Source organism: Nerophis lumbriciformis, linkage group LG33 (assembly GCF_033978685.3).
Source record: "Nerophis lumbriciformis linkage group LG33, RoL_Nlum_v2.1, whole genome shotgun sequence".
In the NCBI taxonomy this organism is placed as follows: Eukaryota; Metazoa; Chordata; class Actinopteri; order Syngnathiformes; family Syngnathidae; genus Nerophis; species Nerophis lumbriciformis.
Window position 1 is genome coordinate 16,926,254 of NC_084580.2, and position 14,396 is coordinate 16,940,649.

Sequence of the window (14,396 nt, forward strand, 5' to 3'; positions counted from 1 at the left end):
CTTCGGCTTTGACTGCCCGTCTGTCACGACTTGGACTATGGCGTGATTGGTTCTCCCGTGGTGCAAATGATTTGGACCATACGTGGCGTGAAGGGGAGTATGATTTATTTTAACACTGTAACTATAAAAAAAAAAAAAGCAAACAAAAGGCGCGCACAAGGGCGGAAGTACAAAACTTGACTATAAACACAAAACTTGCACAACGGCAGAAACTATGAACAATGAAACAAAACTTGCAAACTATGGCATGAATAAAGAAAACTTACTTGGACGAGAAAACGGCATGAAAAAGCGCAGCAAGGGTCATAAGGGTGTGTGGAGAGTATGAATGCGGATGTCGCCAGGAAGACAAACTGAAAACAATGAACTTAAATACTACAGACATGATTAGTGAAAACAGATGCGTGACTCAAAACGTGAAACAGGTGCGTGACGTGACAGGTGAAAACTAATGGTTGCTATGGTGACAAAACAAACAAAAGTGCACAAAAAGTCCAAAAACAAAACAAAACATGACTAAAACAAAACATGATCACACAGACATGACACCATCGCTGGAAGGATACTTGTTTTTTTAAATGTTATTTTATTTTTTATAATATAGCGTTAACAAAACGTCTGTATTAATCGGACAAATTAACTTGAGTTAAAGTACAGACATTTAACAGTATTATATATTAATTAATATTTTTTGCACGTTACCACGAAGACAGAAGTTCCCAGCAGCGGCCCTAACACTCCGCCTGAAATTTTCCCTGACACTCCGCCTGGAATTTTTCAAAGCCTGCTGGTGTTTGACATAAGTCCCCTGGGAAGGATAAAGACAAATGTCATTCAGTGACACCACCATTTTCGGGAGATTTGGATTCAATAGATCGCTGTCAATGACGTAAGAAGAAATGACGTAAGTAAGAGGAAATGACGTAAGAGGAAATGACCCCGGAAGTAAATGGGGGGGGGGTTTGTAGGGGGAAGAAATTTGGCGTGACAGCAGCAACATACTTACACAAACGGCAGATAGGAATAACAACAAGAAGCATAAGAGTAAGAAAATGTGTCACCTGTATCTGAACCTGCTGCCCTTGAAGAAGATGTTGCTGCTCGACATTGTCTTTATCTGACTTGACTTTGCACACCTATCGGAGAGAATAAACATACATCATCAAAGTGCACATTAGTGTAATTTGCATGATTTTGTTATTGCTGAGCACCAGTGTGTCTTATGCTAAACCAGGCATCGGCAACCCAAAATGTTGAAAGAGCCATATTGGACTGAAAATACAAAAAGAAAAATCTGTCTGGAGCCGCAAAAAAATGAAAGCCTTTGTATAAGTGTTATAATGCAGACAACACATTATGTAAGTGTCTATATTAGCCTACTATGTGCTCAGTTAATATTACATACAGATAATTGATTGAGACTTTTATTAGTAGGTTGCACAGTGAAGTACATATTCCGTACAATTGACCACTAAATGGTAACACCCGAATAAGTTTTTCAACTTGTTTAAGTCGGGGTCCACTTAAATTGATACAGATATATACTATCAGATATATACTATCATCATAATACAGTCATCACACAAGATAATCATCAGGGCATATACATTGAATTATTTACATTATTTAGAATCCGGGGCGTGGGATGTAGAGGTGAGGGGGGGTTAGGTTTAGTTGTTATCATCACTTCAGTCATCAACAATTGAGAACAGACTGTCAATAATGTGTCATGAGACATGCACATGCTTTATAAATCAAATTAAGAGGACCCAAAGGAAATTAAATGAGCTCAAATATAGGTACAAATGAGGCATAATGATACAATATGTACATACAGCTAGCCTAAATAGCATGTTAGCATCGATTAGCTTGCAGCAATGCACTGACCAAATATGCCTGATTAGCACTCCAACAAGTCAAAACCATCAACAAAGCTCACCTGTGTGCCTTCAGGCACAACATTAAGAGTTTGGTGGACAAAATGAGACAAAAAAGGAGTGGCATAAAACACATACTTGCCAACCTTGAGACCTCCGATTTCGGGAGGTGGGGGGTGGGGGGCGGGGGGCGTGGTCGGGGGCGTGGTTAAGATATATATATATATATATATATATAGGAAATACTTGACTTTCAGTGAATTCTAGCTATATATTTTTTTTTTATATTTTATATATATATATATATATATATATATATATATATATATATATATATATATATATATATATATAAAAGAAATACTTGAATTTCAGTGTTCATTTATTTACACATATACACACACATAACACTCCTCTACTCATTGTTGAGTTAAGGGTTGAATTGTCCATCCTTGTTCTATTCTCTGTCACTATTTCAGAACACACACATTATACAAATATACATTATAAAATCAATAAGAAAACGGGAGCTCTAATTTGGGAGTCTGAATTAGGATCAGAAGTTCCTACATAAACATTGCGTACTCACGTCGGCATTTTGTATTGATTACTGCAGCTGTGCACTGGATTCATTCACAAATACAAACTACAACTCACAAACACTTTAGAGTTAGGCTCCACCATCAGAATGTGTACTTAAACTTATAAAGATCACATGGATGCTATTCAGTGAGTTGATTCACCAAAACTAACCTGTTATACAGGAGGAAAAAGCACACAGGACGTTTCAATTGTTCACAGACTGGTCGCTCTCATCAGAATGACAAGACACTTCCGGTCTGCAGGTGATAGCATTCAATTGGGAAAAAACGCCCTACTGCCCCCTACTGACCAATGTGAATACTGATAAATGTGTAATGACAGCTCCAAAAACGAATTCAAACCACAAAATAAAATAATTAATCAACACAAAAATGTGACACATTATGGGTGGGTCACATATGCATGTACAGTAGATGGCAGTATTGTCCTGTTTAAAAGTGTCACAACATTGCTGTTTACAGCAGACAAACTGCTTTACGGTAGACGAAAACTTGACTGCTGTTGTTGTGTGTTGTTACCGCGCTGGGAGGACGTTAATGAAACTGCCTAACAATAAACCCACATAAGAAACCAAGCACTCGCCCTCGATCATTCTACAGTTATAAAGTCATTGGGCAGGCAGGCTGTTTATATTGTGGGAAAGCAGACGTGAGAACAGGCTGTCAACACGTCACTCAGGTCCGCATGGAGCTGGAGGGGGCGTGGCCTCCAGCTCTGCCTGAATTTCGGGAGATTTTTGGGAGAAAATTTGTCCCGGGAGGTTTTCGGGAGAGGAGCTGAATTTCAGGAGTCTCCCGGAAAATCCGGGAGGGTTGGCAAGTATGCATAAAACATGTCTTCGAAAGTCTGAGAAAGTGGTAAATGTAAACAAACTACGGTGAGTTCAAGCACCGCCAAAATTAGTAGGACAAAACGGCGCTCGCCAAATAGTCTCTAATCCAGTGGTTCTTAACCTGGGTTCGATTGAACCATAGGAGTTCGGTGAGTCGGGCTCAGGGGTTCGGCGGAGGTCAAGACACACCCGACTCATCGTGTAAATAAAAACTTCTCCCTATCGGCGTATTACGGATACGGCAACAGCAGAAGTCAGACTGATTTGCAGGTGTGTAATTTGTTGTGAGTTTATGCACTGTGTTGGTTTTGTTATTTGAACAAGGTGATGTTCATGCACGGTTCATTTTGTGCACCAGTAATAAAACATGGTAACACTTTAGTATGGGGAACATATTCACCATTAATTAGTTGCTTATGAACATGCAAATTAGCAACATATTGGCTCTTAACTAGACATTATTAAGTACTTATTAATGCCTTATTCGGCATGGCCTTATTATAACCCTAACCCTCTAACCCAGACCTGGGCAAATTAAGGCCCGGGGGCCGCATGCGGCCCGTTGAGCTTTTCAGTCCGGCCCGCCGGACATTACCAAATAATTGTTTTAGATGTTTAAGATGTAAAGTGTGGCTGCCATTATGATGTGCAGTGATGTTTTCTAATGACCGAAAGTCTTCAACTATACTAAGTCTTTCAATGCTTGGAATCTGCATCATATACTAGTTACTATGGTCATCTAATTAGTTACTATGGTCATCTAATTACTTACTATGGTCATCTAATTACTTACTATGGTCACTATGAGATATCTCAGATTGTAGGTAGGTTTTTTTTTCACTATGTTTGTTGCATTTTGGTTGCGTTTCGGTTGATTGTAAAATATGCCTAAAGGGCCAGGAGGGGCACAGAGGATGCTGTGGCCTGCCTGCCGCATCTCCTCCTCCAGCATCTGGACTCCCCAAGCAACTTTGCCAGGATCCTCTTCGTGGACTTCAGCTCCGCCTTCAACTCCCTACAGAAGCATCTACTGATCCGGAAACTACACCAGCTCAACATCCCCCCTCAGCTGATCCACCTCACCACAACTTCCTCACCGACCGACTGCAAGCAGTAAGGGTGGGCTCAAACACATCCCCGATGCTTACCATCAACACCGGGGTCCCACAGGGATGTGTGTTGAGCCCTTTCCTGTACACACTCTACACCAATGACTGCCGTAGCATCTCACCCACCACAACATACTTAAAATACTCAGATGACACAGCCATTCTCGCACTCCTCTCCAACAGTCAATCCATCCTGGACTATCATAACACAGTCAAACATTTCACAGAGTCATGCACAGCCAGTTATCTGGAAATATGGTCCCACCCCCCCTCACCTCGGAACCCCATCATCATAAACACACAAACAGTTAAAACAATTGACACTTTTTAATACCTGGGTGTAACCTTGGACAATAAACTCACCTTTGATCAGCACACCACGGACATTCAAAAAAGAAGTCAATAAAGACTGTCAGCTATCCGAAAACTTAAAGAACTATACGTTGCACCTCATCTCCTGTTATGACTTTACCAAAGCACTGCTCAACCCATCCTTATGTACTGTTCCACATGTTTTTTCACCATGCTTTCTGTAACCAACCGGACCAAACTCACACGCATTACAAACATAGCAGCTAAAATCATCGGCCTACCCACACCCAACATTTCAGACTTAAACCACAGGTCCATCACTCGACTGGCAAAAACAATAGTCCAGGATATCACTCACCCACTACACCAATACATCATCCCACTACCATCAGGGCGCAGGTACAGAACTATCACATTCCGGAGGGCCCGCCTCAGGAAAAGCCTTATCCCTGCAGCTATAGCCGCCCTTAACAGCAGGCCCGGCCGACCTGTCTGACAAGCCTGTAAATGTGTGTTGGTCATGTATGATGTCTTTTTGTTATTTTTTGTGATGTGTAATGTCTATTGTTTAAATGTACGGCAGTGACAATGAATTTCCCCAAGGGGACCATCCATCCATCCATCCATCCATTTTCTACCGCTTATTCCCTTCGGGGTCGCGGGGGGCGCTGGAGCCTATCTCAGCTACAATCGGGCGGAAGGCGGGGTACACCCTGGACAAGTCGCCACCTCATCACAGGGCCAACACAGATAGACAGACAACATTCACACTCACATTCACACACTAGGGCCAATTTAGTGTTGCCAATCAACCTATCCCCAGGTGCATGTCTTTGGAGGTGGGAGGAAGCCGGAGTACCCGGAGAGAACCCACGCAGTCACGGGGAGGACATGCAAACTCCACACAGAAAGATCCCGAGGCCGGGACCAATAAATCTAAATCTATCTAAAATGTTGTCAATATTCGGTGTTTTATCATTCATAGTTAATATTGTAAATCCCACATTATTTATTTTCATGTACATTCTGGGTGTCTCATTCAGTAAAAAAAAAATTCTAATTCCATTCCGTTTGTTAAGGCGGTCTGTCATAACGTTTTTAGCTTTCAATCATTATTGTGATGTTTTGTATTAATGTTCCTAAAAATAGATATACCGGCCCCCAGGCACACTTTTTATCTAAATCTGGCCCCCCGAGTAAAATAATTGCCCAGGCCTGCTCTAACCCTAACTAACCCTAACCAAATAACTCTAAATTAAGTCTTTGTTACTTAGAATATGTTCCCCATACTAAAGTGTTACCAAAAACATATAACTTTGTCTTGAATTTGAAAAAAAAAAAACATTTTATTTTTCACTAAAGAAAGGTTCGGTGAATGCGCATATGAAACTGGTGGGGTTCGGTACCTCCAACAAGGTTAAGAACCACTGCTCTAATCACTGAAGCATGTTTAATAGAAAACAGTGTGATTTCTATCAACTAGGGAGGTTTGTCCTCCTACAGAAACCATATTAAAACAAAAAATATGTTTTTTCCTCAACTTTTTCCATTTTCATACATTTTTGAAAAAGCTCCAGAGAGCCACGAGGCCAGCGCTAAAGAGGCTCTAGGCCAGTGGTTCTTAACCTTGTTGGAGGTACCGAACCCTACCAGTTTTATATGCGCATTCACCGAACCCTTCTTTAGTGGAAAAATAAAAAAAACTTTTTTTTTTCAAATTCAAGACAAAGTTATATGTTTTTGGTAACACTTTAGTATGGGGAACATATTCTAAGTAACAAAGACTTAATTTAGAGTTATTTGGTTAGGGTTAGGGTTAGAGAGTTAGGACCAGGGTTAGGGTTATAATAAGGCCATGCCGAATAAGGCATTAATAAGTACTTAATAATGACTAGTTAAGAGCTAATATGTTACTAATTTGCATGTTAATAAGCAACTAATTAATGGTGAATATGTTCCCCATACTAAAGCGTTACCATGTTTTTTTACTGGTGCACAAAATGAACCGTGCATGAACATCACCTTGTTCAAACAACAAAACCAACACAGTGCATAAACTCACAACAAATTACACACCTGCAAATCAGTGTGACTTCTACTGTTGCCGTATTCGTAATACGCCGATAGGGAGAAGTTTTTATTTACACGATGAGTCGGGTGTGTCTTGACCTCCGCCGAACCCCTGAGCCCGACTCACCAAACCCCTAGGGTTCCATCGAACCCAGGTTAAGAACCACTGCTCTAAGCCGCGGATTGCCGACCCCCGTGCTAAGCATTTCTGCTCCACCGCTCCCAATCTGTGGAATGCTCTCCCTGACCACCTGAGGGCACCACAGACTGTGGATGCTTTTAAAAAAAGGCTTTAAAAAACCCTTCTTTTTTTTAAAAAAAAAGCCTTTTGTTAGATATATGTGTGCTAGTTCTAGCTATTAGGCTGTTCTAGTTTTTATTTTATTTTACTATTTATTTTACTCGTTTGGGGGCAGCTATTTGTGGTTCTAGCGTTTTTTAAATGCACTGTAGCACTTGGAGGTTGTTTGTTCAATGTAAAGTGCTTTTACAAATAAAATCTATTATTATTATTATTATTATTTCAGTATGAATGTTAGTAGCGCGAGCTGGCCGCCAAGTCCTACAAGCTGAATTTGATGCTTGCCTGACATGTGAGATGACATTACTTTCCCTAGAGACGCTTGAGGTGGTCTCATTAATAAGTCAATAACGGGCACTTGAGCTGTTCCTGGAAATCTGTGAAACGTTTGAACCGCTTGCGACTGTACATTTAAAAGACTTTGTTAAATGCATGGAAGAAACCATGCAATACTTTATAACACATAATACATGCCAAACAAAATTGCCTATCATTAATATTGAGAATGGCATGGGGGAATATCGATTGTGTGGATATCAAGGGTAGTACAGTATCAGTCTCGGATGGATAGTAGTGTGATGAAATCGATGTTTTTCAGTTCTCTTCTGTTAATTAGTTCAGCCAGGAAGGCAAGGTTTGTACGTCTGTTAATTATTTAGTTATCGACGTAACTCGAAAAATTACCAGCAGATTGTGGTGAAACTTTCAGGAAGTGTCAGAAATGGGTTAAAGAAAAAGTGATTTGATTTTGGGGGTGATCCGCATCATTTCTACCACAACACCATACGTCTACGTCATGAGGCCCAACTTCTCTGATGATTGAAAAACCAGTGCTTCGATTTTGGGGGTGATCCGCATCACCACCGGGATTTAGGGTTTGTTTAAAGGATTCTTTACTTTTGGAAAATAGGACCTGGTGGACATTTGCACTCCTGAAGTGCTTTTTTTTAGTTGTTCTATTTTGCTATGTGTTTGACAAATTTAGGGATATGTTTTTGGTACGTTTTTTAGGACCATCCCTTTGGAATAAACTCAATAATTCAATCCCCAACTGCACTATATATTTTTTTTAATAATTAAAGGCTATGTTGGTCTTGAGTGAATTATGATGAGGATGTTTGTTGTATATGATATGTATTGCATTTTAATTTGTTTATTATTGCTGCTGGGATAATTGTTATGTCTTGGGGGTGTGGCTTTACATGACCTCAGGGGTCATCTTAACCTTTACCACACATGTGTTTTGCTTTACATTGTATATTAATTGTCCTTCGTGTGTGTGTGTGTGCGTGTGTGTGTGTGTGTGTGTGTGTGTGTGTGTGTGTGTGTGTGTGTGTGTGTGTGTGTGTGTGCGCGTGTGTGTGTGTGTGTGTGTGTGTGTGTGTGTGTGTGTGTGTGTGTGTGTGTGTGTGTGTGTGTGTGTGTGAATACATACAAATTTGAATGAGAGTCAATAGCATGTTTTGCTCTTATTTACTTATTTATTGGTTAGTTATAATTACGTTTTTATTGATTTAATTTAACTCTCATTATTATTATTATTATTATTATTATGTGTATCGGCCGATAAATGCTTTAAAATGCAATATCGGAAATTATCGGTATCGGTTTCAAAATTATCGGTATCGGTTTCAAAAAGTAAAATGTTTGACTTTTTAAAACGCCGCCGTGTACACGGACGTAGGGAGAAGTACAGAGCGCCAATAAACTTTAAAGGCACTGCCTTTGCGTGCCGGCACAGTCACATAATATCTAGAGCTTTTCACACACACAAGTGAATGCAAGCATACTTAGTCAACAGCCATACAGGTCACGCTGAGGGTAGCCGTATAAACAACTTTAACACTGTTACAAATATGTGCCACACTGTGAACCCACACCAAACAAGAATGACAAACACATTTCGGGAGAACATCTGCACCGTAACACAACATAAACACAACAGAACAAATACCCAGGAACCCCTTGCAGCACTAACTCTTCCGGGACGCTACAATATACACCCCCCCGCTGCCCCGTACCCTAACTCCCCCCCCCTCCCCCCGCCACAACTCAAACCCCGCCCACCTCAACCTCCTAATGCTCTCTCAGGGAGAGCATGTCCCAATTTCCAAGCTGCTGTTTTGAGGCATGTTAAAAAAAATAATGCACTTTGTGACTTCAATAATAAATATGGCAGTGCCATGTTGGCACCACAGCAAAATTAGGCATAATAATGTGTTAATTCCACGACTGTATATATCGGTATCGGTTGATATCAGAATCGGTAATTAAGAGTTGGACAATATCGGAATATCGGATATCGGCAAAAAAGCCATTATCGGACATCTCTAATTATTATTTACTAACTGACATAATTTTGTGCAAATAATAGTATGTTCAGTACAAGAAAGTAATAATAGAATATGTATATGCATATATTATTTGTGAATATAGTTACGCTTTTAAAACGTTGTGTAAAGCCTTTGTCCTCTACAATGGACATTTGAGTGTTGCAATACAGGACTATTTTCCGACCCAAAATGTGTAACCCTGACATAATAAATATACAAAGGCTGGTTGGACTTGTTTTTTTTTTAAAGGTCTTACCTTGTATTTTGTGTTTTATTTCACTGCGTGACATTTAACTATATTGATTGATTGTATGGTGTGTTAGAGCATGTCGTTTATTTAAGAGTCCATCTTGGGACAAGAGTTAAAATTAGCTTTAATCTCGCTGTACAGCACAACAGTTGCGTTAATTGTATGTTGAACTGCATCGTCCCTTTACAAATAAAATTATATTCTATACAATTCCATACAACGCTAGTTCTCAATAGGATATATACTGTACATGAGGAGTTCACGCTCAAAAATAGACAAAACGCCATTCTGCTGATTTTGAGCTGTAAGAACCATAATTGTTTACAGTTACACTATTCCTTTACCAGGAGTTAAAATCAAATGTTCCACTGAAGCGATTTATCCTTCGCATTTTACTGTTGAATATTAGTTTTTTCTTCAGAATCCGACAAGCGCCCAGCTGTCTTTGTGTCACAAACAAATCCATCAGACCAATCAGTGCATCCAAATTTGATGACTTCATCCAACATCAGCGCTTATTTTCGCTCGCTTCATGTCTGTTTTTGCCATGATTATAATTAAACTAAAACATCAATAATGAGTTACTTTGATGAAATCGGTGCGTGTGTGCAAAAATAGACGCTGTCCTGGTAAATCTGAGCGGTCCTTGAGAGCCCTAGTGGCTCCCTGGAGCTTTTTCAAAAATGTATGATAATGGAAAAAGATGAAGAAAAAAATTAGATTTTTTGTTTTAATATGGTTTCTGTATGAGGACAAACATTACACAAACCTTGTTAGAAATCCCAATGTTTACATTAAACATGCTTCACTGATCAGAGTATTTGGAGCGCGCCCTTTTGTCCTGATTTCGGAAGTCCTTGAACGCACCGCAGTTTGTTTACATGTACAACTTTCCTTGATGCTGCCACAGAAAGACGTGTTTCATGCCACTCCTTCTTTGTCTCTATTTGTCCATCAAACGTTTTATACTGTGCGTGAATCCACAAAGGTGAGCTTTGTTGATGTGATCGACTTGCGTGGAGTGCTAATCAGCATACTTGAGTTGAGTTTGAGTTGAGTTTGAGTTTATTTCGAACATGCAAGCATACAACATGATACATCACAATCTCCAGTTTCTGTTTTCAACATGTTCGAAAAGGAGTAGGAAGAAGCAGAGCTTATTTAATCCATCCCCTTTTCTTCTACATAACAGTTGCTAAAACTTTTGTTCACTTCCTGTTCTCAATTTATTCACAATATACTCCATAAGTAATCACAATAAAAATAAGTAAATAAATAATAATTGGTGAAGTAAGTTACATTTCATATGATGAGATAAGTAAGATTATTTTGAGAGTGAAAGAATGAAAGAATGGATGAATTAAATAAATTCAGAATGTTTATCATGGTTCTTCTTCTTTGTACTTTGTAAACACTTTAAGTTTGAAGAGTTTCTTGAAGTGGATCATATTAGTACATTGTTTGATTGCTTTGCTTAATCCATTCCATAATTTAATTCCACTTTTACTTTTTACTTTTACTTCCAATTTTACTTGCCAACCCTCCCGATTTTCCCGGGAGACTCCCGAATTTCAGTGCCCCTCCCGAAAATCTCCCGGGGCAACCATTCTCCCGAATTTCTCCCGATTTCCACCCGGACAACAATATTGGGGGCGTGCCTTAAAGGAACTGCCTTTAGCGTCCTCTACAACCTGTCGTCACGTCAACTTTTCCTCCATACAAACAGCGTGCTGGCCCAGTCACATAATATATGCGGCTTTTACACACACATAAGTGAATGCAAGGCATACTTGGTCAACAGCCATACAGGTCACACTGAGGGTGGCCGTATAAACAACGGGACGCTACAATATACACCCCCCGCTAACCCCAAACCCAGCCCACCTCAACCTGCTCATCCTATCCCAAATTCCAAGCTGCTGTATTGAGGCATGTTAAAAAAAATAATGCACTTTGTGACTTCAATAATAAATATGGCAGTGCCATGTTGGCATTTTTTTCCATAACTTGAGTTGATTTATTTTGGAAAACCTTGTTACATTGTTTAATGCATCCAGCGGGGCATCACAACAAAATTAGGCATAATAATGTGTTAATTCCACGACTGTATATATCGGTATCGGTTGATATCAGAATCGGTAATTAAGAGTTGGACAATATCGGATATCGGCAAAAAAGCCATTATCGGACATCTCTAATTATAACACTGACATAAAAGGCTTTGCATTTTTTTTTGCGGTGGTATTTTTGGTCCAATGTGGCTCTTTCAACATTTTGGGTTGCCCACCCCTGGTGTAAGCCAACTCACTTGTAAAAGGCCTGATTCTCCACCCCGCACTTCCACAAGTGTTTACACGCCGCAGGAGTCGAGGTGTGAAAGGTCAACACCAGTTTCTTCTGCAAACAGAGAGAGAGAGAGAGAGAAAATACAGCGATGAGCTAAGGTCGAAGAACACTGGAGGATGTACATTAAACACCCGATGAGAGGGAGCTGTGCAAAAGAAGGCTGACAGCCACATTTTGCAGCGTACACCACATCAAGCATTTAGCTCCAGTGTGGAGGATAGAGAGGTCCTAATGGGCACTGGAGGATGGACACGTTCCAGTAAGTGCTAGACAACAGCGCTGCGTGTCTGCTAATACGAGACAACAGATCAATTCTGTCCAGTGGGAGGGAGCTTGATAGCCAGGGAACGACTCGCTGAAACACACCAGCGAGCAGCCACTATATTATATGTTTACTATACTAATAAAACAAACAATAAATCCCAAAAGTGGCCGAGAAACAAGGACATAAAAACTGACCTTGCTAAAGTGGCTCAGTCAGCTGGATTGCAAACACTCCACTCTCATCCTCTCATCCGTGGCACGCGTCACTTTTTACACGACCGTGTTTTACACACATGTGCTGGTGTGCATGTGTGTTTAGGCTATCACCACAGTCCGTGGTCCCACTTTGGATGGGAATGAATTCAGGAAGAACTGAGAGGTGTGTGTTTATCAGTGAGTGGTACGCCACATGTACAATGGATGATCAAAAGCATCGGGTCAAAAAAAAAGGAGCACAAAGTGGGACAATTAAAGAGTGAGCGACACTTGTGAGATTAAGGTGTGATGAGATAATGGAGGATACACAAATAATCAGAAACATAAACACTCACTGGCCACTTCATTAGGTATATCTCGATACTCAGTATTACTTTACAAAAGATAACAATGCTCACATTTGAATGACACTCATAGCGGTCTCTTATTTGCATTTGTAGACTATAGACCAGGGATGTCAAAGTCAAGGCCCGGGGGCCAGATCTGGCCCGCGACATCATTTTATCCGGCCCGCAAACACGTGGAAATGATATGTGTCAATAAAGTACTTAATATTTTGTAATGCGGCCTTGGGGGCCATTTGTGGCACGCGGCACATTCCAAGAATACAATTATAATAAAAAACTAAAAAAAAGAGAAAAAAATATACAGCAACATTTTTTTGAAAAGTGCAGAAAGGCGTTTGAGAGGGTTGTACAAAGTACGATCTGAAGGCTATTTGTGGTGTGCATAAAAAATACAATTTAAACAAGAAAAAAACTGTCAATTTAAAAAAAAAAAAGGCATAATATAGAGTGTCCAAAGTGTGGCCTAGGGGCCACACTTCATATATTTTTTTATTAGTTCGCAGTAGATTCTTAAAGATTACTATTTTTTTTCAAAACTGCAAAAGTTTATGATGTAAAGAAAAAAAATGTTGATAATAACACGAAACTGACATATATGATTTGTTTCCCCTTAAATAAACAATATAATTTCTCATCATATTGGATTTTTGGGGCCATTTTTACAAAATGTAAAATGAAAAATGTCACAATCCGATATCAATATTGGTCCTTTTAGAGCAAAAAAACAGATTATATCAGCTTGCATCAAAAATCGCCGATATAAGCATATATATATATATATATATATATATATATATATATATATATAAAATATATATATATATATATATATATATATATATATATATATATATATATGCATACATAATATATATATATATACATATATATATATATATACATATAAATACATGCATACATATATATATATATAGATATATGCATACATATATACATGCATACATATATATATGTATGCATGTATATATACATATATATATGTATATATATATATATATGCATGTATATATGCATGTATATATATATATATATATATATATATATATATATATATATATATATATATATATATATATATATATATATATATATATATATATATATAGTCAAGGTTTCTGTGGTTTATCTGTTATACAGTGCTCAATACCGGGGTAGAGCGGAATATACATTAAGTCAGAAAAAACACAGAGGCTATATCATCCCTACAAGCCTGTTTTGCAGGTTTCCCTATATAAAATCACAGGGAAACCTGTGAAACAGGCTTGTAGGGATGATATAGTCTCTGTGTATTTCCTGACCTAACGTGTATGTGTATATATACACAGTATATATACAGGTAAAAGCCAGTAAATTAGAATATTTTGAAAAACTTGATTTATTTCAGTAATTGCATTCAAAAGGTGTAACTTGTACATTATATTTATTCATTGCACACAGACTGATGCATTCAAATGTTTATTTCATTTAATTTTGATGATTTGAAGTGGCAACAAATGAAAATCCAAAATTCCGTGT

The 14,396-nt window shown here is 38.8% G+C and overlaps 1 protein-coding gene across 1 annotated transcript in view; it reads right to left on the reverse strand.

The window, feature by feature from the left end:
- Positions 1–14,396, reverse strand: part of frmd3 (FERM domain containing 3) — a 163,728-nt gene that overhangs the window by 39,437 nt on the left and 109,895 nt on the right. Inside the window, exons 10-11 of the mRNA XM_061928628.1 lie at positions 11,996–12,084; positions 1,062–1,136 (exon numbers count right to left, since the gene is read on the reverse strand). Of these exons, the coding sequence (XP_061784612.1) occupies positions 1,062–1,136; positions 11,996–12,084 (164 nt within the window). The remainder of the gene's footprint in view (positions 1–1,061; positions 1,137–11,995; positions 12,085–14,396) is intronic.